This window comes from Mytilus edulis, chromosome 12, assembly GCF_963676685.1.
Source record: "Mytilus edulis chromosome 12, xbMytEdul2.2, whole genome shotgun sequence".
NCBI lineage: Eukaryota > Metazoa > Mollusca > Bivalvia > Mytilida > Mytilidae > Mytilus > Mytilus edulis.
This window is the reverse complement of record NC_092355.1, coordinates 80,412,300-80,437,037: the sequence shown is the minus strand read 5'-3', so window position 1 is coordinate 80,437,037 and position 24,738 is coordinate 80,412,300. Positions and strand designations below refer to the sequence as shown.

Sequence of the window (24,738 nt, the reverse complement as noted above, 5' to 3'; positions counted from 1 at the left end):
ATTTCATATGTTATAAAACGTTTGAATAATGAAAATAAACTATTAATTAAAACGGGCACCTGCTAATCTTGTTTAATCTGTTAATTAGTGTGTAGGGTAATTAGCAGATTGACTCAATAATTAAATTAAAATTATTTCAAATCTAATTATTTAATTGGTCTAATTTTTGTTACAACATAGTTCGGAAAGAATCGGCATGGATACATCGGCGGCTTCAAAATGGCGACGAAAATAGAGAGGACTGTTTGAACATGCACAGAAATATTGACTCCACTCATTTTCACATAAATACAAGTTGGCGAACGTAGATTAAAACTAACAAAATGTCTCAGATTGCTAAAAATAGGATTAAAAGTGCGTGGACACCATTGAGTAATGGAGAAACAAATAATAAGGTATATTTTAATAAAATTTGATAAAAAAAAAAAAGAAAAAAAAAAGTATCAAGAATATTATCTGTTAGAATAGACAATAAACTCCAGAAATATTACACTCAAATTTCATGGCAACACAAAACAATTGTCACAGCCTTTCGAAAAATTTAAATAATTAGAACTACATAAAATGATTTCCAAAAAGAATAAATTGAGAAATAATGAAAACAGGGAATGTGTTGAAGAAACAACAACCCGACCATAGAGCAGACAGCAGCCGAAGGCCACCAATGGGTCTTCAAAACAGATATTAAATGAATATTTGGTAAAATAAGTATCCTGATTTTGTAACCAAAAGAATTATGTTGAACATTATATTCTGTGATGACATTCATGACATTCATTTTACAGGTTGTTAACATGGTTAATGGAAAATTTCATTCAATTAAATTTTCGTTTTGATCTTAAATTGTTTTGCCCTGAATCCCTGATTGTGCCCGCTTGTTTTTCATTGTTTTTAAAAATTAATTTCATTGGTCAAAAGAACATGAAGAAGGACTTCTGCTTGGTTCATGTGGTTCATGTGGTTTGTAATGTTTTACATCTATACATTCGTACAAAGATCCATCTGACAGCACATTGATAACTATACATTGGTGCATCGCAAACAGACACTTAATAAAATATAACAATTCATTTTTAACCATAATCAGCATTGTTTGTGCAATGCCAACTTGGCCAATATTATCATGTGAAAAAAAATAGTACGAGGGTAGTATTGCCCTTTAATGCAGGCGTCTAACAGTAATTTTTGGCAACCATGAGCCTCAAATTGGTTAAAATTTTACTGTGAATCGTCAAAATATCCTTATCGTGATTCGTCAGAAATCTGAAATAATTATCGTTACCAACATTTTGGGATAAATATTGATGTGATTTGTCAAAATCAGTTGATGCTTTTATCGTCTAAAAGAAAGTGTACATGTTATCCTCATAGACCAAAATATACCATTAACGTCATTTGGCAAGAATTTTTACTGTTATTCATCATGAAGGTACCCCCATAACGACCCTAATGTACATGTACAACATGTAGGTTTTTTGTGATTTGCTCTGGATGTTATGGATGGACACAAACACAAATCTTTCTAATTAATCTTGCTGCTTCAGCAAATGATGATCCTCAGTTTCTATCAACTTTGTACACATGGTACACTTAAGTTAAATTTATCATGTTAATCATTTTCCATTTTTTTGGGGTCTACATAATATGCTATTATTTAAACTTGGAATTATTTTCAATTATGGAATTTGCAAAATTTCTTGTGCTAGAATTTTTTTAATAAATTCCATATTTATTCTCAATTTCTGTATCATAATGTTTTGAGTGATGCATAATCAGTCAGGGGACTTACTTAAATGAGTGATTTTCTAAATCACTGATTCAAGTAACATTATTTCCATAAAGGTTGAAAGTACGAGTTGTCTTTCTTTAATAATCACCTATTTAAGGCAGGGATGATTCCAGGTGTTTTCAAATGGGTCCCTTGAACATCAAATTGGGAATTTTTATTCTAATTGGGAATTTTTTAAGCATAAAATCTAAGACGAAATAACATTTTCCTGTAAAAACGGGAAATGTATATTATTAAGTTTAACCTGTACACTGATGTTCATGTAAGTTGTAACTTGTAACATTTTGAATAATTCTGGATGGGCTACTGTTATTACATGAATATCATTGAACATGATGCACTAGTCTATCATATTACCTATAGTTACCTAGGCCTATTATAAAAACATATATTTCAGCTAACGATATTCCCGTGCTTGCATTTCCTATCATGATTTTCTTGATAGAGGGTTACTGCTCACAAGGAAGCTATTAAATCAAGAGTTCCAAATGGTGAAGTTGAAATCATCCCTTCGTAAATTTTACGGACGCCATCACGAGTTGGTTGACCGTTATGGAATAACCATTTCACAAATGATATCGGATATGTTCCTCACGTCGTAACTACAATCCCCTTCCCTTTCATGAATTTGACCTACCGAATTAGACTATTTACCGGATTTGTAATCACATAAGCAACACGACGGGTGCCGCATGTGGAGCAGGATCTGCTTACCCTTCCGGAGCACCTGAGATCACCCCTAGTTTTTGGTGGGGTTCGTGTTGTTTATTCTTTAGTTTTCTATGTTGTGTCATGTGTACTATTGTTTTTCTGTTTGTCTTTTTCATTTTTAGCCATGGCGTTGTCAGTTTGTTTTAGATTTGTGAGTTTGACTGTCCCTTTGGTATCTTTCGTCCCTCTTTTATAAACCACTGAGAAAAATCATTCATCGGGTATTTTTTCAACAGCAGGTCATCCCTATAAATTTACCTTGATTCAAATGGAGTTCAAGTTGAACTGGTCAACTGTCAACTTCAGAAAAGCAATTACAAAAGTTCATATACTTAATTGATAAGATATTTAAAGCATTGAACCAGTGTTCTTTAAAATTATTTGAATCATCTTCAGAACTTTTGAAATAGTTCCATAATGATGACATCGTATTTCATGAATGGTCTATCATCAACATTATTTTCAAAAAAACGCTCAAACTTTTGTCTTTTGAGGAAATAATTTCTTTTACGAAACAAGTTTTCATCATATTGCATAACCCGCTTTGCTGGGCGATCTGTTTTTTCGAGATCGGCGCCCATTAAACTTTATCAATCAATGTTATATCGAAATTTGAATTTTCTCTCTGCCGCGGTCAGCTTTGACACCCATTTTTATCAACCTGCTGGGCGATCTGCTTTTACAGGATCGAATACTCCTATAACATATTAATCAATTGAATTCAGCTGATAAAATTGTTTGCCAAATTTTGACTGTTAATAAAATGCGAATCGTCAAAATCATTCTTATCTGGATTTTAAAACGTTTTGACAACAAACTATGAAAAATTATAGTTGCCTTAATCGGTGACAGATACTTTTCCGGAAATATCGATTTTTATTTTATTTTCCTGAATTGGGAATTCATTTTCATGTACATTTTTTGGGGGCCGCTGGCCAGATTAAAGGCCGCTAAGCGGCCCTAAACTATATAGTGGAATCATCCCTGTAAGGAGTACAAAATAATCACTAGAAGAAGTGATTTAATTTTACTGTAGCTTTTAATATAGAATACTAATGATCCAGGGACTAATTATGTTTCTAAACTTATCAGAACTAACGTCTGTGTTGTCTAGGATGACCAGGTCATTTCAGGTGATGACCATGTACTGAATCTAGGATAATGACATAAAAATCACTTGTTTAAGTATAATACCTCAATTTCCTTCCCAAAAATCACTTCTTTAAGTATCATTATTTTAATAACCCCCACTAATTTCAAAACCCCCCGAACAGTGAAATTTTTATCGCGAACAGTAGAATTTTATTACATAATCTGAAAGATGGAACCTTGAACTTTACAGGAAAAATACTCCCACTGCTGGGAAAAATCTGTTAAGAAAGTATCAGTTGATTATGTAAAGCCATTATTAGAGCATATTTTCAACTAAAATAGAATTTGCAGCTAAATAATAGCATCAAAGGCATAAACCTTGATACTTAAAAGAAGCAAAAAATTCATTTTTTTCAATTTTATTAATGAAAAGATATTTTTTAAACCTATGTGTTTAAAATTTTGGTAAAACTACAAAATCACAATTTGCTACTCAAATAAGTGGTTTAAAAATCACTTATTTCAGTAAGTCCCCTGACTGATAATATACAGTCCGCCAAAAGTTAAGCACCACCTACTTTTATTGCATCGATTTTTTTTCAAATTTAAAAATTATTCCTCGAAAAACAGAAAACAAGCATATAGCTATTTTGCTAATGTATACCATAAACAAACCACACATATAATTTGGGTCACTTATGAAGGTTCTATGCATGTAGGTTTTTCGTTCATAGAAATAGTGTAAATTACACAATTTAGAAATGGAATTTAAGTTTCACTGTGATTTTATTTTTTTACAACAATTAATCACCCAATATCATTAAAATTTTCTACACATAATCTTTGGTATGTTCGGCAAATTTAATGTCAATATTTGAGTCAATAGCATGTGTAACAACCTCATTTCCAGTACAGTTTCATAACACGACGTATCTTTCTCGGTACAAGCCTTCAAAACTTTAGTTGGGGAAATCTGTTGCATTAAACAACAAATGCCACTTAAAATCGACAAACTTTTGTAAAGGTGAAACTCTGCGATTGAGATTTCCGACAATGGCATCTCAGACATGTTTGATAGGGTTTATGTATGGAGTCAAGGAAGGCCAAAAATTAGTGTAAATGGCTAATTGCTCTTTGGACTCGGTTAAAATTCTTGCTCTGTGTGGTATAGCGTTGTTATTCAGGTACAAGGGTCTTGACAATGTTGACGCAAGTGGGGGATTATTAAAATGACGGACTGCAATGTGTCAAGGCACCAAATCTCTGTATGTCTGTCCGTTTATGTTACCCTGCAAAATATGCATACCCAGCTTATAACGGTATAAGAAGCAACCCCGTACTGGAACACTACCAGCAATGAATGCAGTCCTTGTGCAAAAATTGTTTTTGGTCATAGGCCGTTTTTTCCCCTGCGAAATTCGTATTATGGCGTCTACTGGCAGGAAAGGAAACTGACTCCCATCTGATCAATGAGTGTTTTGTCAGTTTCTTATGTTCAAGCATAGATGGTCATTATCCCATTTAAACCAGACGGTAGAGTGCCTGCTTGAAGGTACAGGTCTCTATACACCACGACTTGCTCTTCGTTTGCCGCTATGAAGTCGACGGACCAATGTAAGAACACTAACACAACCACCTGGAGAAACAGTGTATTTGTAAACGCACAGATGATCTCTGATAAAAGGTTGTTTGACTGGTTTATTGGAATTCAATCTTTTTGGTCGTAATGAATTTTCTTAGTGTATGTTAGGGGTAATTCATAACAGTGCAACAGTTAAAAAAATATTGCCAGTTATATTTCAGTGGTGCTTAACTTTTGGCGGACTGTATAGTTTCCATACAATGTATTTTGTATAGATAGTGTTGTGCTCGGCACAGTGCATTCTAATGAAAATGTGCTATTTTATTTGTAATAGGTAGTGTTGTGCGCCGCACAGAACATTATAATACAGAACAAACATGGAATGTACATGTATTAAAAATTTCAATCACAAGAAATTATACAAATTCCATAATTGAAAATAAAATTTTCCAAGTTTAAATAATAGCCGGTTATTTGTACATGTATATCCAGCATTGTGTCCAGCAAAGATAAATAAGTATCATTGTACAAAACAGGATGGGACCATTCATTCTAATGCATTCTACAAATGTACTTTTGTTATTTAAGGGATCATTACCATGATCAATGATGTCAGATACATATGATATAAACATGTTTATATTTATAATGAGACTTTGTTCTTTTTTACAGATATTTGAAGAGAGAAGAGGACTTTTGAAGAAATGGGTTTGTTTGAAATTTATTTCTATTAAAACTCTAGATCTGGTTTGGGGAAAATCCATCTGAAGATCAATCAAGTCAAAGAGGGAGGGGTAGTTCTGTTTCCACCTTGAATAATTAACAGGTCAAAGTAAACATTCAAAGGCCATGACATGAAAAATGTGAAACAAGAGTTCAACAGCATGATTTATGTACAAAACAAACAAAAAATGTATACAAGATAGCAATGAACATGACCAAGGCTACATAAGTAACACTGAATTTAAGGTACATGGTTTCCTTGCTAGGCTTGACTCAATAACTTACAAGAATTTTATTTATTTCAGTATGAGAAACGGACAGATGCTTGACATGCTTGACTCAATAACTTACAAGAATTTTCTATATTTCAGTATGAGAAACAGACAGATGCTTGACATGCTTGACTCAATAACTTATAAGAATTTTATTTATTTCAGTATGAGAAATGGAACAGATGCTTGACTCAATAACTTACAAGAATTTTATTCATTTCAGTATGAGAAATGGACAGATGAACAGAGGAAAAGAATTATAGAAGATTTAGTTCATGTATCAAAAATCAAACAATTACAACATGCACAAACATTAGTTAATGATAAAGTTCCTATGAAGCAAGAGGACTTTACAAGGGTGCTACCAAAAGTCCTTAGTGTTTATTTATTTTCATTCTTAGATCCAAGGAGTTTATGTCGGGCATCAAGAGTAAGTTACATGCACTTTAATAACAAGTGCAGTTTTGAAATTGTACAATAAGCCTAACAAAAACAAAATAAGATTTCTTTTTGAATTTACTACCAATCCTTATTCATTTATTGTGAGCGCTGATTCTAACATTTTAAGAGAATTTCTACCAACACTTTTCACCAGCATACATATCAATTTTGGTAATTGTGAAAGTATTTTAACAAAAAAAAAGAAAGTTATGATTATTAGGAAACATGGTAAAACATTGGTATTACTACAAATGTACTGGGACTGTCAGAGGACATTAGCTTTCAAAGTGGTATGCTACATATGTAAATTAACTTTAAACTCCATTTTGTATATATATCAACATGATCAAACTTGGTCAAAGTCAGTTGAAATTGAGAAAAATATCCATATCAGCAAGACATAATTTAACATGTTTAATGCTGTTTCCACCTCAAATTCAGGATGCAAGCTCCACGTTAGTTATATATTTATGGTTTAGAATATAAAAAAAGAAGATGTTGTATGATTTAAATAAATATTTAAAGAATGGGCTTTTAAAATCTCCCTTCAACATTCTATAACCAACATACAGTACTACCTGTGACTTTATCTTATTAATGGTGGCCATAAAAAATATGTTCACCATGGTGGCCCTATATGTCCATCATCATACCCCCTGTTGCTTTTTTAATACACAAGGTATTACTCAAAAACTAGTCAAGGATAAAGGGAAATCTTGAATGCATTGAAGTGTTAAAATTATATAACTTACAGGTCAGGTGTCTCAGGTAAAATATACATGTATGTGTTTGTCAAATTTAATAACTGTGATTATGACAAGAAATTCAAAAAATAATGAAACAATAAAACTAGTTGAACAAACAGCTCCTGACTATTAGTTTTGATATTATACCTTTTAAATAATTTTTGATCAGTTTAAGTTATTTTTTATATTAAGTCTATTTTTTGGTAGTGAAGAATAAATGAATCTCATTTTCAAATATACTGCAAACATTTACAATGCCTGCCTTTTTCTATTGACAAGGTGTTTCTCAAATTCATTTTCTAAAATCAAAATGGTTTATTATTGTAGATAGACTGATCTTAACATATGATTAAGATTGTCTTTAGGACTTACGCTAAATAAAATTTAGGCAATTCATTATTTCTTTATTGAATAAAATATTTATAAGTATTAGAAATATTCAGTACAGCAAAATTTGATAATATTTTTATTGTCATATGATATTTTAAACATGATCCATGTTTTAGAGGTTAAGCATTTCTTTTACTTTTTGTTCTTGGGTTAGAGACATTATAATGAGAAGGTTAATAATTTTCAAATGGATTTATATCTCAAAGTTGTTTTGTTAATTTTACAATCAAGGAATAGGTGTTTTTCATTGACCTACAAGAGGCACAGTTTACACATCCTATCCTTTCTAGGAACTTTATATTGTCCACTATTTTCTATTTCTAAATTATGACCAAAAATTTTCTACCTTAATTGACACAATCAAGTTTACAGATTTTATCATAAGTTATTATTTTTAGATTTTTCTTTAAATTCATTTTTTTATTAAGGACTTTAAAAGTCTTAATTCATTCAAGTCCCTGCAATTATTAACTTTATCTAAAAGGCCTAGGTTGATTGAAATATTCTTTGTAAATGTATACCAAGAATATGTAGCATGCCAGTCCAGCACTATCGACAATATAATACACTGAAAAAAAATGATTTAATTAATAAACCATTAAAGTGTCACCATCTTTAGAAGTGCACTTTATTTTTTTCTGGAGACAAATTTTGAAAGAAATTAACCAAACTGAAGATAACATACTTAATAAGTTTCAAGACAATTTCATTAAATAATTTCTATTCATAAGATTCACTTGATTCAGATATATAAGAACATTTTTCATTATGATTAGCATTTTTAATGAACATTTATCAAAATTTGATGATAACTAGGTGGACATTTGGAAAATAGGTCTTTTCGGTGATTGTTTGTGCACAACTCTTGTTTTGAGATTTGAAGAAAATTTAGATAAACAAAATTAGTTTTTTCCTAAACCATATAATGGTACTTATAGTTTTCCTGAATAATATTAGATGTTATCAAAATCTATTGTAAAAGGATTGATATTGATCATCTTATTTTGTTAAGAAACCAAATTGTTTAATTACTTTCATTTTTTTTATTTAAAAATATCACTTGCATGATTATTAGTTATTATTAATAGTAATAACTCATTTAATAATGTTAACAAACAATTAAATACAATGTACATCATGTATATTTATATAAACCTTTTACCTTAAAAAAACAATTATTAAAAGTCTGTTTATTTCAAATGCTAGTCAATAACTTTAGCTTTGAATTTTTGCCATTTCGACTCGAGAAGAAAGAAGAAATTAAAAGAATATATATAAGAAACAAAACAGTAAGAAACAAAACAAACAAAAATGAAAAAAAGAAACAATTAAAAAATAAAAAATTTAAATAACATTAAAGACAAAAAAATAATAATAAATTAACAGAGTAAAACAATATTTTATTCTACATTTTCAAAAAAAGGTGAAATGTCAATTTTAAAAGAAACCCAAGTTACCTGTACAGGTAAATTTTAATGAAACATACCAGCTGAAAACTTCAACCCTGATTGATTTTAACAGGTAACATAATTAGATAAAAAATCTGCCCATGATTTATGACCCCCAATAAATGGCCAACATCTCAAGATTGAATACCCCAATAAATGTTCACCATTGGATGTTGACCATGCAAGAGGGTGGACATAACTAAGAGGAAGTCACAGGCTGTACTGTACTTAAATTGAGTAAACTCAAATTGACATACAATCATAGATAACCATATATCCATATTTTCAAACCTCCCTTCATACATTTTAATGGAATTCTGTACTGAGTACCGCTAAAGATACTTTTATTTCCTGTAAATAATTGCAATCATTGTAAACATGTTATAATGTACAGTAGTTGTTGTTTGTTTATGTAATTTTTACGTGTTTCTCGTTTCTTGTTGTTTTATAAAGATTAGACCGTTGGTTTTCCTGTTTGAATGGTTTTACACGAGTAATTTTTGGGCCCTTAATAGTTTGTTGTTCAGTGTGAGCCAAGACTGTGTTGAAGGCCGTACATTGACCTATAATGGTTTACTTTTATAAATTGTTATTTGGATGGAGAGTTGTCTTATTGGCACTCATACCACATCTTCCTTTATCTATGATATATTTACAGGTATGTTGGCATTGGAAGTTTTTAACAGAATCTGACCAGTTATGGATGCCTAAATGTGTGAGACTTGGATGGTATCTACCTTTTACACCTAGTCCGTATGAAACTGGTGTATGGAAGAGAAACTATATAGAAAACATCAAAAGTTTACAGGTGTTACGACCTAAGGTAGTTAGATGCTAGTTATTAGTCGAGAAGTGAAAGTTTTCATAATACCTAAGATTATAACATGTATAAATCAAAGCCAAACAAAGCAATTCTTCAATGTGTAACAATGGCGGATCCAGAAATTTTCAAATTAAAGGGAGTAAGGGCATAGACTACATAAGAGGGGGCTGCTCTAGTCATACTTCCGCAATTCCCAAAGAAATCAACGAGAGAGAAGCATTTTATTAGTGAAGTGAAAGTTTTCATGTTTGTCAAGTTTATAAATTAAGGCCAAACCAAAGCAATTCTTCAATGTGTTACAGTAGCGGATTCAGAGATTTTCATAAGCTGAGGGGGCTCTGACTACATAAGAGGGGTCTGTTCTAGTCATGCTTCAGCAATTCCCTAAATAATCAACCAAATTTTCCCCACAAAAAAACCTCTAAATATCGCCTCTGTGTAAAGATCAGGTATGTTCGATTCAAGCCCAAACAAAATAATTATTTTTAGCTCATATTTATGAATTGATGAAAGAAAAATAAATCTTAAGAGTAATTATTTTTAGCTCATATTTATGAATTGATAAAAGAAAAATAAATCTTAAAGAGTTTTGTTAAGAATAATTTACCACAGCTATATCATTGTTTTCTTAGAGGGTGGTGGGAGGGGTCCTGATCATGAAATCCCGGGCTTAAAAACATGAAATCCCAGGGTCACGAATTTAAAGAAAATTATATCCTGACATCCTGAAATTCAAAAACAGAATTCCCTTACCCTGAAAGGATCAATTCTGAAATCCCGAGCTTAAAAACACCCGATCCTGACGTCCTGAAAAAGGTCCTGCCCCCCTCTTTTTAGTTAGTAACAGTTTTCATGACATCCAAGAAAATAATTTGAAAAACTAACAGTATTCAAAAATATTTTACTTATACTGTTGTTAGAGAAATGAATTTAAAAATATAGGAAAGAATGAAAGTGTTCTTTTTAATCTAATATTTATGAGTTCAAGTACATTTGTACATTTGTACATGTATGTGACAGTCATACTGCTATATTTGTCAATCTCAGCTTAAATCAGTTTAAAAATGTTTCAACATGTTCAATCAAATAAAACATGATTTGCTGTAAATATTTCACCTTAGATTTGATTCTCATATTTGAATTTACTTGCCAGTGAATAGTGATACAAAGGTGTCAAGTTTTCATTGCTGTTCTTCACCGACCGTGCGAGGGCTGTATAGCCAGTCAAGGTCGTTAAACACTTCTATTTGTTGCTGTTCTTCATCTCCCTGATCTCTTAGGCATCTGCAAGGTGTCTAGCTAGTTTATTTAAGTTTGATATGAAAAATAATCAATCACATTAAATAGTTAAGTGAGAAATTGTCCATGAATGATCCAACCCTCCAGTTTTGATTTTTTCCTAATGAAGAAAATTATTTCTAATAACTTTCACTTCTACAGTAGATTAAGCTATACCTCTGTACAGATAAAATGGTGGGTTTTGTTTTGTGTGTTGTTGGTTACTGTTTCTCTGACTTATGATAACCTGATAAATGGGATCATTTTTAAATTGAAATAAAAAGTGTCTATGTTGTGGTAATTTTCAGAGTGAAGTTTATGAATACAAGGACTTAATTCTGAGCCCCTTTAACAGAAGGAAACTGAGGGTTCAGTTCTCAGACCAAGTATTGATTTTTTGGCATGGCATTTTTAACTGCATTATCATGTAAATGATTTGCATAGTGCATATGATAGGCATATTAGCTAAAACGTTTTGAATATTATATCATGTTTATACTATTATTTGTATGAATGCCACACTGCATAAAGAAATGGTTTGACTCTTCATTAGCATGTCCAGACAAGATAAAGACTCTTTTAGAATAACTGAGCTGTATATTCACCATGATAATAAACTCATCATAGATAACCTATAAACCTCTACAAATTTCAAATAGAAATTAAAAATTTTCAAAAAGGGGAGGTCAGGGTTTTCAAGGGAGGAAAAGTTAAATTCAAATATAAGGTAATATGCATTATTTTTTTTTTTTATTTCCCCTAGAAAATATTGAATGCTTAACATTTTAATTTGACCAAATGACAAATTATGGTTTTTTTTCTCAATAGCTCACATTGACATGCTTGATGTGTTTAGTTCATCTGTTCTAATTTTCATATAACCTTTTGGCCCTTTTTTTCTTAAATCAAAATAAGCCTCGATACCATAACAGTCCAGGGGTTGAAGTCATAAAACTTTGCTCAGTGCTGGGAGCACAAAAATCATGCTTGAAATATGAAATCCAGCATTTTGATTGGTTGATTCTTGAGTCTGAGTACAAAAAACTGACTCGAAGGTTTTATGACCGCAAGGCCAGGACTTAAGTTAGGCCAATTAAAATTAATTGATAGATTTTCATCCCCGCCCGTCCCTCTGAAATCGTCCCGCCAGGATTTTTTTTATTTTTAAAACATATGATTTTCGGATTTTGTTCATTTCCGTATCCGGTAAGCGTCAAAAATTTCGTTTCCTCTAAAACTTCTTGTTTCAAATTTCGGTTTTCTTATTTCTTCGAGTAATTTAAAATGATTATGCAGCTCTATGATGACAAAATCATCTACAGAGAATATATATATATTGATTACGAGAAAGGCATGAAATAATCTGGTTACAAGTAATCCGCTGTGTCCAAGAGCGCAAATCGCGGTATAAGTTAACAGAAATTTCTGTGTCTGTGATTAGAAAACTGTTGATTTTTTTATGGATAAAATGACTTTGTCAGTGGCAGGAATTTTGGACTCTGAATTATATCCAAAGAGCAAGAATCATGGAACACATTGGTACATAAACATAACTGGATTAAACAAATTGACACAAGCACGAACTTGTTAGATTAACAGGTCAGGAATAACCACCAATTGGTGGATTATACCTCAATTGACGTATAATCCACCAATTGGTGGTTATTCCTGACCTGTTAATGACAGTATATTGAGTTCAAAAAGTCGGCAAACATACACATAGATTTACCCATGGCTATTGTTTTTTTTGTTGACAAACAGCAAACACCTTCTGTCCCATTACTCTCAATAGAGTCATTAAACAACTTCTTCTTTTTTGTTAAGTTCATGTTTTACATATATATTAATTATACTTACATCTATAAGAAGAATCATAAAAGCACCAATCGTAATTTTTTCAAAACTTATAAATAAAATATTGCTTAGAAAGACAAATAAATTTGGTGAAGGTAGTCCAACTGAAGAGAGCATGTTTAAGATTTGAAAAATTATGTATGATTTCTTATGCAAAATAACATGTTTATACATGTACATGATATAAGCTTATTATTACACTTGCATATACGAAGAACATGTCACAAGAGGGTTTCATAAGAAATAAAAATTAAAATATAAAATCCTCCCACCCGCCCCATTTTTTTCAAAAATTTGGATGAAAATCTACTAATTAATTTTAGTTGGCCTTATACAGTTATTTATGAAAGGGTCAGCTTGCAAGTAGGACTAAGCTGCAGAACCTTAGCTCTTATGGCACTTTTGATGATTTCTGCAAATTAATATAGAATGTCATAGACACTAAAAGCTATGGGTCTGTAGCTACATGTACATGATGTAGTAGGACTTGTCTTATTTAAATAAGGCCTGTTTGTGATAACGTTAACAATGTTTGTAACAGCATGGTTTGTTTTCTTTTATTAAAGTTAGAATACAAGAAGGTCAGTTTATATGTTAAATGTAGATTGCCAGGGTATAAACTAAAAGTCTAATTCATATCTATATCTGAGGCTATTCCAGTAAGAAATATACTAAAGGATCAGTTTGTTACTCATTTGAAAACTAAATGAGTTGTCAAAAATTCTTATTTGTCAGGATTCATTTTTCTTTTAATAGTTTAAGTGAATAAATACCCTTTCTCAAAAATTAAAGGTACTTGACCTCCATAGTGTTTGTTAACTTTGATGCAAAAGAGGCATTTTGAATGAAAATTAATTAGTATAAAAATTGACTTCTAAAGACTTCTATATTTGCTTTTGTAAATAAAATTTATGGTGTATTTAAAGGCTGAAAATTTTGAGTAATATTTTTACTAAAGTGTTTGTCTTTATTACTGGAATAAACTTTAGATTTGGACTATTCCCAAAATAATGTATGAGAAACTGAAAGGCACTAGAAAAAAAATGATTGGTTTAGAATTTTTTTTAACCTTAAGCATATTGTACATGTTGTATTCCAATGCTGATTTAGAAAGCAAAAACTGTCAATTCAGAAATTATTGTGTGCATTTATTATTGCGATTTTGTCATTTAAGTCTTAAATGTGATTTTAATTTTTACGATTTTAGATAAAATTCCTGTTTATGATTCATATAAAAAATTTCAAAATGTGAGTTTAAATTATTGTGTTTACAATTCTGTCGCATTTTTCGCAATAATAAAAACCTCCCAATAATTTCTGAATTTACAGTACTCAGATTTTTGAAATAGGTAAGGTGGCTGTTATGAGAAATAATGCCTTCCAATAACTCATACGTATTTTTGGAATAGCTGTACAAAAGGTATGCTTTGCTAACTGTTCTTGTAAACAAGGTACAACATATTTTTGGAATAGCTGTACAAAAGGTATGCTTTGCTAACTGTTCTTGTAACAAGGTACAACATATTTGCTGATACTGCATGGATTTAAGGTACATGCTTGTTTAACTATAGGTTTCCATTTTATATGCTAGGGATCAATATCTGGAATCTCTTTGTTGTGCATGATCATTGTCTAGTAAGGCCAAATAAAAGTATATGTGTGTTTCCTATTACCCTACCCTCTCATATTTCCAAGCTAAAAAAATAGCCTACTCTACAGTTTTTTTGGTCTTTTTTTCATTTTTCAATAGTCAGAATGTAATAAAAAAATGGTAAACTAAAACATATCCCTACCTACCTTGTCAAAGATGAATTAGGAAACACACATATTATATTTTTGGGCCTAAGCTTAAATTCAGCTTTGGAATATGTATAACTTGGAATGGCAGTAAAGCTCTTTCTCAATAGTCATGTTTGGAGTAACAGAGTAATGTATTTAGCTGGAAAGGAAACTTTTCTAATAACTGGCAGTACTGACAAATCAGTAGTAAGAGTAGGCAGGGATACAGAAATTTCTAAGGGAGATTATAGGATGTTCACTTAAAATTAGGGATTAGTTTCAATCCATCATTATTCTTTTTTAACTGATAAACAAAGAAATTGTTTAAGGAGAATCTCAAATGGGAAGAGAATAGTAATATATGTAAACATTTTCGGCTTATTAATCACATTTACCGGGTAGTTATTTATAGAAACATCAAAATTTCTTCATGTTATAAACAAAATATCCTGTACAAGTTGATAGGGATAGACAGCAACAATTGTCGACTTTACATTGCTGTGAAAACAACACTGCTTTTCAAGAGGAGCAGTTTCTTATTTCAAAATTGACCATTATTCAAGCTAAATTCATTATTCCATACATGAGTTTTAGGAAAAGGTTGTTATTATAGACTGTTTTAATATAGTCTTCTGTTATAATTCTAAATTGAAGAAGTAGTAAGTACTAACTTAGTGTTATTATCATTTGTTAACACTGATTATTTGATAACTACCGGTATTCAATTCTTTTGTTCAATTACTTTTGTTAATTCTAATTAAAAATGTGAATTTGAATTTTGATGTGGGTATGTCTAGCATTAAAACCAGGTAATTCTCGTTGACTATGCTTGGAATATGATTAATAGTTTTTTTTATATTACTCTGGCCAGGTCAATTGCAACCAGATGAATAGTTAATACCTCTTCAAACCTTATCTTGCACTCTAACTGCTACATCTAAAGATCTATCTAAACATGCTAAAAGTAACTTACCTTGACATACAGGCAGTACATCCAGAGTTGCCAGAACCTCGTCTTCCATACAATTTTAAGCAGCTTGCTGGTTTTATAAATCCAAGTAGAAAACAGAATGTGCATCGTTTGTTAAGATTTTATTGATAATTTATAAAATTAACAGAAAAGTAATATCAGTTTGGAAAGTTCTAATTTTACCATTGTAGGAAAATTACAGACAAAATTATTTTATTGGGTATGAACAAATCTGTGGGAAGTAGTTCTGAACAGTATAACAAATAACTATTTTTGATCACTCAATAAACCATATTTAAATATGTGCTTACATCTTGTACATCCCAGTGAACTAACAACTAAGAATACTACCAAAAGTAGAAGGTTGATATCTTTTTAACTTTCCCTTGATATTGAAACAGAGGGAAGACTTCAAACTAGAATCTATGACAAATGTTGTGATTTTAACTTATCAATTGTCAACTTCCCATTTCCCAGCATGAACATACCATCTGTTGTCATGGTTGTACTGTGTTAACATACCTCAGGTAACAAGTTGTGCTTGTCACTGAGTATCTGCATGTCATGATTCATGCATAGACTCTTACCTTGTCAACTCCCTCCTGTCCAGCATCTTTTGGAATTTGTTAGATGTCCTCTGTTTTGTTTATTTTTAGGATTTGTTTCTTTTTAATCAATTTCAATGTCTACTAACTACTGTCACCTTAATTTTACAATCAAGCACTTCTGAGAAAATATATTTCAAACCAGTGATTATGAAACTTAACTATACTAAGTATTTATTTATTATAACATTGTAGCATGATGCTCTCCTAGAATTAGAGAGATTAAAAATTAGCCAGGAAAGAGCTCTTCGCTCACAGAAAGATAAGAAAAAGAATCCCCAGCCATGGAGAGGGTCTGACCCAGTACCAAAAGATACCTGGAGATACAATATACTAGAGAATAATGATATTGTAGGGGATGTTACCAAAATGTAAGTATATTGTACAGAGGGTCTGACCCAGTACCAAAAGATTAATGGCGATACAATGTACTGAGGTATAAATATATTCTCACCAATTACAGATACTGTGGATTCATAAATATTCCTTGGATACCAATTTTCGTGGATTTTCATGTGTACAGGGAAATGATGACTTTGAATGCTAAATGAATATCAAATTTTCTTAAGGAATGTTAGCAGACTTTGCCAATACCATGAAATTGAATATCCATAAATATGCAAGTTTTCCTCAAACCACAAATATTTTTTTCTACAAAGGCAGGAGTAAGTTCAAGAAGGGCCAATAGTGGCCCTTATTCCATGATATTTAGTGTAAATATGGCAAACCACAGAAACAGCTTGAATTGCATGAGCATGTACCAATTTAATGTCAGCATTTGCTTTTTACTATCTAAATTACAAACAGGCAAGATATGTCCCTGTGTCTTTTTTAATGGTGAAACCTAGATGTTATTCTAAAATTTGCAAAAAAAATAGTTGTTTTTGCATTTATTTTATTTAAGAAGTGTATATTTCAATTGAATACTTGTGAATTGATAATTTTTTGACATGAATTTGCTATTTTTACTCTTTTTTGGCTCTCAATAGGTCTGACCATACTTTCAATAAGTTAAGGTACATCAGAAAGTATACTTGGTTATAAAAATAAGCTGATATGGTATAATTGTCACTGAGACAACTTTCCACAAGGAACAAAATGACACAGAAATAAAGAAGTATAGATCATTGTATGGCCTTTAACAATGAGTAAACCCCATACCGAAAAGTAAAATAAAAATGGCCCCGAAATGACAAATGTAAAACAATGCAAATAATATTGATTAGATGTAAGAAGATGTGGTATGAGTGCCTATGAGACAACTCTCCATCCAAGTACAATTTGTAGAAGTAAACCATTATAGGTCAAAGTACGGTCATCAACAAGGAGCCTTGGCTCAAACCGAACAGCAAGCTATAAAGGGCCCCAAAATGACTAGTGTAAAATCATTTCAACAGGAAAACCAATAGTCTAATTTATATAAAAGTCAAAATACTTGTGAACCACATCAACCACTGAACATCAGGTTCCTGACTTAGGACAGGTGCAAACATATGCAGCAGGTTTAAACCTTTTAATATGTACCAAACAGGTTAAATGTGTATCTCACATCTGATTTTCAGGAGAAAGAAGAAGTCTTACGGACCTCATTCTGATTATATTAACATTAATGCCAGAAGTAAAGTGAAAACAGGACAAAATATACTCAACCAGGCACGCAAAAGTCAGTCTATGTCGGTAAGTATTAATCAAATGAGGATTTTATTGTATTCAAAAAATTTCATTACATTTATAATTTATACCAAGGACAAAACCATTAAACCAACTGAGACAATGGTCTCAGAAAATTAGCTATTTGTTGGTTCAATCATTGATTGGGCATATGTACAACCAAAGACAAAAGACTTTAAGATTTGTATACTGTAAAGTCAGAAATTATTGTGTTCATTTAATGTTGTGATTTTTTCAAGAATGGACAGAAATGTGAGTTTTAATTATGGTATTGTGATTTTGAAAAAATCTGCTTACAGGTGTATGTTTCAGTTATCATAATGCGAGTTCTTTTTATTGCGATACTCACCCAGTCGTATTATTTTCATTAATAAAAACCTGATAATATTTTTAGACTTTGAAGTATGCAACTGCTCAACGCATGAAATTAAGGAGTAAGAGAAAAAACAGGTAAAAGATTCCAAAGGGACATTCAAACTCCAAAAAAGTCTAAAATAATCTGACAATTCCATTTCTTAAAAAGAAGAGTGGTCAACATTGAATTAAATTGACCAGTCAAGATGGTAGACATACATAGCAGAGTATATTGATATGACATTAAACTGACCAGTCAAGATGGTAGACATACATAGCAGAGTATATTGATATGACATTAAACTGACCAGTCAAGATGGTAGACATACATAGCAGAGTATATTGATATGACATTAAACTGACCAGTCAAGATGGTAGACATACATAGCAGAGTATATTGATATGACATTGAATTAGATTGACCAGTCAAGATGGTAGACATACATAGCAGAGTATATTGATATGACATTAAACTGGATGTCTTTTATATATATAAGCCACAGCAGCCATCAATCAAACAATAAATAAATCCTATCAACACATGCAGCAAAAGTGTTCTATAAATTCAGCTTAACCTTTTGAAATTTTCAGAACTAAATGAATTATTGTACTATTTTCCAGAGGCTGAGCTATTTAAATGGGCAGTCAAGACGGTAGACAAATCTGACCTAACCTATAAAAAATTTCAAAACTAAATGAATGAATTGTACAATGTACTATTTTCCAGAGGCTGAGCTATTCCATGGATGCTATGAATGCTGACAGACCACAATGGGCTCGAGACGACACGTCTCAGAATATTAATGTTTCATTTGATAAGAATGTATCCAAACCCAGGGTAAAACCAGGACATCCGAGTCCTGAACAGAAAATGCCAAAACAGCCACCTTCAGCCAGATCTGAAAGAGATCCACCCAGTAAGTGTTCACTCTTTTATGGCAGTCAAAAAAGAAGTGGTGTTCATGCTCAATGTTAAACCCACATAAATAGGCAGAGGCAGATCAGTTATAATAATGAATTTGAACTATTTATGGTTCAAAACATAAATGTTAATTGGAATGTGCCAGATGGATTTCACTTTCACATATTCACATATATATATATATATTAAAATGACAGCTTAAGATGAAAAATATTCACTTAAAGTTAATAAGGCTACATAAAATTAAAATTAATTTATATACATTTAACAACTGACATTTAACTTGATCTTTCCTGTTAAAAAAATAGATATTTAGAGGACAAATTGTTATTACAATTTTTGTCTCAGTACAACTTGCACTTATAATAGTTGTGTCTGAAGATATATTTGGAATCTGAAACATGACAAGTGTTTTTATGCCCCACCTACGATAGTAGAGGGGCATTATGTTTTCTTGTCTGTGCGTCCGTTCGTTCGTTCGTCCGTCCATTCGTTCGTTCGTTCGTCCGTCTGTCTGTCCCGCTTCAGGTTAAAGTTTTTGGTCGAGGTAGTTTTTGATGAAGTTGAAGTCCAATCGACTTCAAACTTGGTACACATGTTCCCTATGATATGATCTTTCTAATTTTAATGCCAAATTAGAGATTTTACCCCAATTTCACGGTCCACTGAACATAGAAAATGATAGTGCGAGTGGGGCATTCGTGTACTGAGGACACATTCTTGTTTGGGTTCTCAATTGACCCTGAAACTAAGAGGAATGTTTATATATTTTGATGTCACACCTCAATCTTTGAAGCATTCTATCATTCCATATTTCTAAAATCAAACAATTGTTATTTTACTTTATTAATCTAAATTGATGTTTCTGCATCATCTGTAGCGTTGACAATGTTTGAGATTGTGATTGTGATTATGTCCCTTTTAAAAGAACAACTTGCAGTTGATCAATGATATTTGATATACCTTTGTATTAGAATTGGCACATCTCATTTCTGTGGAGATTTTTTTAGTTGGCCTTCTCAGGCATGGTCAATTAACTTTGAAACTTTGGAATAGCGTACATGTAAAAGTTTGTGATTAGGTGAGTTAAAGATGAACAACTAATGTTAAGTCGATGATATTTAGAGTGAAGCTGTATTAACATTAGCAAGTCTTTTTTCACTTGAGATTGTATAGCCTGCCTCTCATCATGGTTCATTGACTTTGATGGCTGTCCTTGTGATATAATTGACATTTCTCATTCCCATTGCAACTTCAGTTGTATTTCATTGACAATGTTTTGCATTGTTTACATGTTTTAAAAGTATTGACAATTTAATTCCAAGATTAATGATATATAGCCTATATCAAAATCACATGAAGGCAAAACATATCTCTCTGTCAAAAAAATTATTATCAATTTCATAGAAGTGAAACTAGTTTAGGGCTTTAGAAAAAAATGTAGGGGGGGGGGGGGGGTGTTGGAAGGCACATTATATTAATAATACATGGGTGATGAGTATCAGAGCAACTTTTCACACTATAATGCACTATTATTCTCAATTACAATTGTCTGGGTGGCAGGTGCTGACAAAAACTGCCTTCCAACCCCTCCATACATTTTTTTCTGGAATAGCCCTTATGACAATTGTTCTATTTTGTGACTAAATATACAAAACTTAAGTTCATGTATAAAGACAGATTAAAAAAAAGAACATGTGTTTTATTTTTATATTTCTTCATGCTGTTTATGTCTGTTGTAAAATATTTCTCTTTTTTTCCAGCTGCCAGATTGTTCCCAGAAACTCCATGGAAAGTCCCAGATAGTACAGATTCAGATTAAACTCCAGATTTATACAATTTAAACTTTTATAATGTAACTACTCAAACATTGTTTTACATCAATTATCATTACATCAACTCTGTATACTGTGGGGCCTTTTATTTTCGGAAAATTGAGAATTTTTTTATCTTTATGATTACAATGTACTTGTTTTTATGACTTTAGCAAACTCTGTATTCAAGCCTGTACAAAATTTGTATTTTGTTAAATAATTTTAGATTCATGATTAGCTTGAATAATTCATAACCTGCCTCGAGTCTTGGTGATATAAAGAATTGAATACACATGTTTACACTAGTATGCAAATTATCTGCCATTACTTAAAGTTAAACAATTTCCCACAAAATTTGTCTTCACAATTTAAAGTTTCATAATTAAAAAAGTGTTGTATGATGCAGAAGATTATTCAAAGCAAATCCATCCAAAATCCAAAAGTGTACATACATGATATCATTATAGGATTAAACACATTTTTTCTAGAAGTTATTGATGTGTAAACCGGGGCGATTAACTCACAAACTGAATAAAAGTCCAAAGGACTTTTATGTCAAGTTTGTGAGTAAGAGACCTGGTTTACACATCAATAACTTCTAGAAAAAATGTGTTTAATCCTTATAATTCTGCATCCAAACATACGCAATTATTAATTCACATTATTTGATTGATGGCTGCTATATTTACCATCAAAAGCACAATGGCATGTCGTAACTAAGCAGTGGCCGCCATTTTGACTTTCTAAAAACCATAAATGTCCGATAAATGCAACAGAATCTAAAATGAAATAGCACCTACCTCAAAAACTTCATTTAAATTAAATAATATCCGAATTTGAAGCGTACACGTAACGAAATAATCTCTCCCTTGAATTTTTTCATTCGTATGACGTAGTGTTTTTCCATGACGTAAATTCGCCAAATCCTTCATGAAATTTCGCGGAATTTTATTCAAATTTTATTTTTATACATTTTCGAAGCTTTTGTGCATTTATTTTATTTCTTTTTTTTGTTAAATATGCATTTGAATAGAAACAGCTGTTATGCAATTGTTTTATAGTCTCAATTTGATGAAAATCCCAGTATCCCTGCAAGAATGTGTATCGCGCATGAATAGATTACGAAAGTAGTTTCGGAAACATGGTTTATCAAAGTGTAAACCAAGAGAAAAATTCCCAATTGACCAATCCAATTCAAGTATTTATAGATATGCAAATGATATAAGAATTATTTTAGTATGAACTTTTGTCATTTGTTGTTTAAGACTATATTTACTTTTTACACATTGTGACTTGGATGGAGAGAAGTCTCATTGGCACTCATGCCACATCTTCTTATTTATTCCTGATGACCTCTAGATGTCTTTTCTGTTAAGTATTTTATTTGTGTGGGTGAATTGCTATTTCATTGACCTAACCTCACAATTTTGTTTTATTTTCAAAAATAATTTATTATTCTTAGACAATTTAAAAGTAATTTGAGACATGATTACATAATTTTATTTTTACGTTTAAGCTAGTTTAGAGCTAAATATATTTATATACATGTGATATTTGATACTATTTATTTATTTTATTAATTTTATTGGTACATCTTGAAATATTGGTAATAAAATTGGTGGTAATTACTTCTGAAAGATGTTAAATAAGTAATCACTCTTAAAAAATAATATGGGTAGATAGATAACTCTATATATTTTTAAACAAATGTAGCTTAATTTTTAAAGCTGGGAATTCCAAGAGATTAGGCTGATTGATATTTCTTTTGGAAGCCACATTTTAATAAAATATAACATTTTTTTTAGTTCTATCCATACTCTTCCTTAACATGCATTTTGACTTTTTAAGAAAAATGAAAGTTTGATTTTATGTTACAAATTGCAACCAAAAAATTAAAAAAAAATATTACCTTTTTTGGGGTCATTCCCTGCCAAGGAAAATGATTCTAACAAAGAAATTGTCTGATATTGATAAAACGTACTGTATACATTGTGTTTTTATGTGACTTCATAGAATTCCATTCCATTTAAGATTCCAAAATCAAAGATTTCTTTTTATGTGATATTGTTTTTTTATTCAAATATTTTTGTTATTTTTTTTATATTTTTGTCAGTTTATTGTTTATTTATATGTGCTGTACATATGTTGGTAAAAACATTTTTTATTCTTTAAAATTTAAAAGTTAAGGAAAAATTCAATATAGAGGTGCTCCTAATTAAAGGAGGCTCATACTTAGAAGAAGTAAGCAATATTTTTTTTATTAACATAAAATGTACTTTTTTGAAAATTCAGAGTCAAATCTCCCGGAAAAAAGAAAAATATGAAATTTTCATAGCTGACAACTGATATCCTGTTGGAGTTCAACCCCCTTCATGCACCATCAATCATGTCCATCAATGAAAACATTTATTTGCTTGATTAACATCAATTAAAGAATTTTAAGTACCTTTATGGCATTATTAAACATCAGAAGCTTTATTTAAGACTAAATTAATTATTGATAGTCAAAACTTAAAAGAACAAAACTTAAAAAAGAACTCATCAAATTTCGTACATTGTCAAAAATTAGAATTTTTATAGAAGACAATGGAAAGAGATGTTTCATATTATTCAATTACTCATTTCAAATGTTTTTGACCAGCATGCATCATTGAACAGGTTAACAGCTATGATATTGAGAAAATAATTAATTAAAAAATGTTTTTTTAGTGTTTTATCTCATTATAATTTTTGTGAAAGTACAGATAGTAAAAATCCAAACTAGATTAAATATTCCCAAAAGCATGTTTGTTTATTTATTGTTCTAGTTTTAGTGAGTACTGGCGAGTTGATCGCCTCAGTTTTTGATACAAAAATTATTTTGTGGTATAAAACTTTTTAAATCGGAAAACCTTGAGGCTTCATAGTTTATACCTTGCATGCAGATACTCTATAATACGAGGTTTCCATTTACAATATGTTCAATGACCTTGACCTCATTTTCATGGTCCAGTGACTGTTTGAAAAAACATAGTTTTTTTTCGTCACATAAAATGCTGACTTAGTGATCTAGGTTAAATTTTCAAGGTCAAATCTGTATATCAGAAACTGTTAGCAAAAGTTCAACTATTTTTGATGTAAGGAATGATTGTAAGATGTTCATGTTTAACAGTTTAACAGCTGGTTTAATCTAATCTTGACCTTTTTGTTGTATTTCATTGGACAATATTAGGTTTTTATGGGTTCTTTCATAGATACTATAAGCATTTGCATCACTATATTTGGTGTAAGGTGCACATCTGTCTGCCAGGTTTTATATGACCTTAAACTCAAGTTCATGGTTCATTAAACCAATGATATGTTTTTATGGTTTTGTCAGTTCATCAGTTACTTTAATCTAGGTCAACTATATATGGTGTATGGAATGATTGTTGTTCGTAAATGTCTGTCTGTCTGTCTGTGTTCATATGACCATACCTCATTTTCATAGTTCAT

At 31.0% G+C, this 24,738-nt stretch overlaps 1 protein-coding gene across 4 annotated transcripts; it reads left to right on the top strand.

Moving 5' to 3' along the window:
• Window positions 1–187: 187 nt before the first annotated feature.
• LOC139497245 (F-box only protein 16-like) lies at window positions 188–24,048 on the top strand. 4 transcript variants are annotated; one of them, XM_071285384.1, is made up of 9 exons: window positions 193–395; window positions 5,847–5,882; window positions 6,393–6,599; window positions 9,853–10,017; window positions 11,604–11,681; window positions 16,699–16,874; window positions 18,066–18,180; window positions 19,256–19,445; window positions 21,214–24,048. In XM_071285384.1, exons 1-9 carry the CDS (start codon window positions 324–326, stop codon window positions 21,270–21,272), a joined length of 1,098 nt encoding a protein of 365 aa, XP_071141485.1. In that variant the 5' UTR covers window positions 193–323; the 3' UTR covers window positions 21,273–24,048. The 4 variants fall into 4 exon arrangements, with proteins under 4 accessions (XP_071141489.1, XP_071141485.1, XP_071141487.1 ...); XM_071285386.1 differs by lacking the exon at window positions 11,604–11,681 and adding an exon at window positions 13,716–13,730 and having other exon boundaries at window positions 194–395; XM_071285388.1 differs by lacking the exons at window positions 19,256–19,445; window positions 21,214–24,048 and adding an exon at window positions 19,150–19,238 and having other exon boundaries at window positions 188–395.
• Window positions 24,049–24,738: the final 690 nt, after the last annotated feature.

What these genes read in the sequence shown, in the direction of transcription:
- LOC139497245 (XM_071285384.1), top strand. Translation starts at nt 324, where the DNA reads ATGTCTCAGATTGCTAAAAATAGGATTAAAAGTGCGTGGACACCATTG. An exon ending in GTTTATGTCGGGCATCAAGA is followed by an intron (nt 6,600 to 9,852) that starts GTAAGTTACATG and finishes ATATATTTACAG; the next exon opens with GTATGTTGGCATTGGAAGTT. An exon ending in ATCTGAAAGAGATCCACCCA is followed by an intron (nt 19,446 to 21,213) that starts GTAAGTGTTCAC and finishes CTTTTTTTCCAG; the next exon opens with CTGCCAGATTGTTCCCAGAA.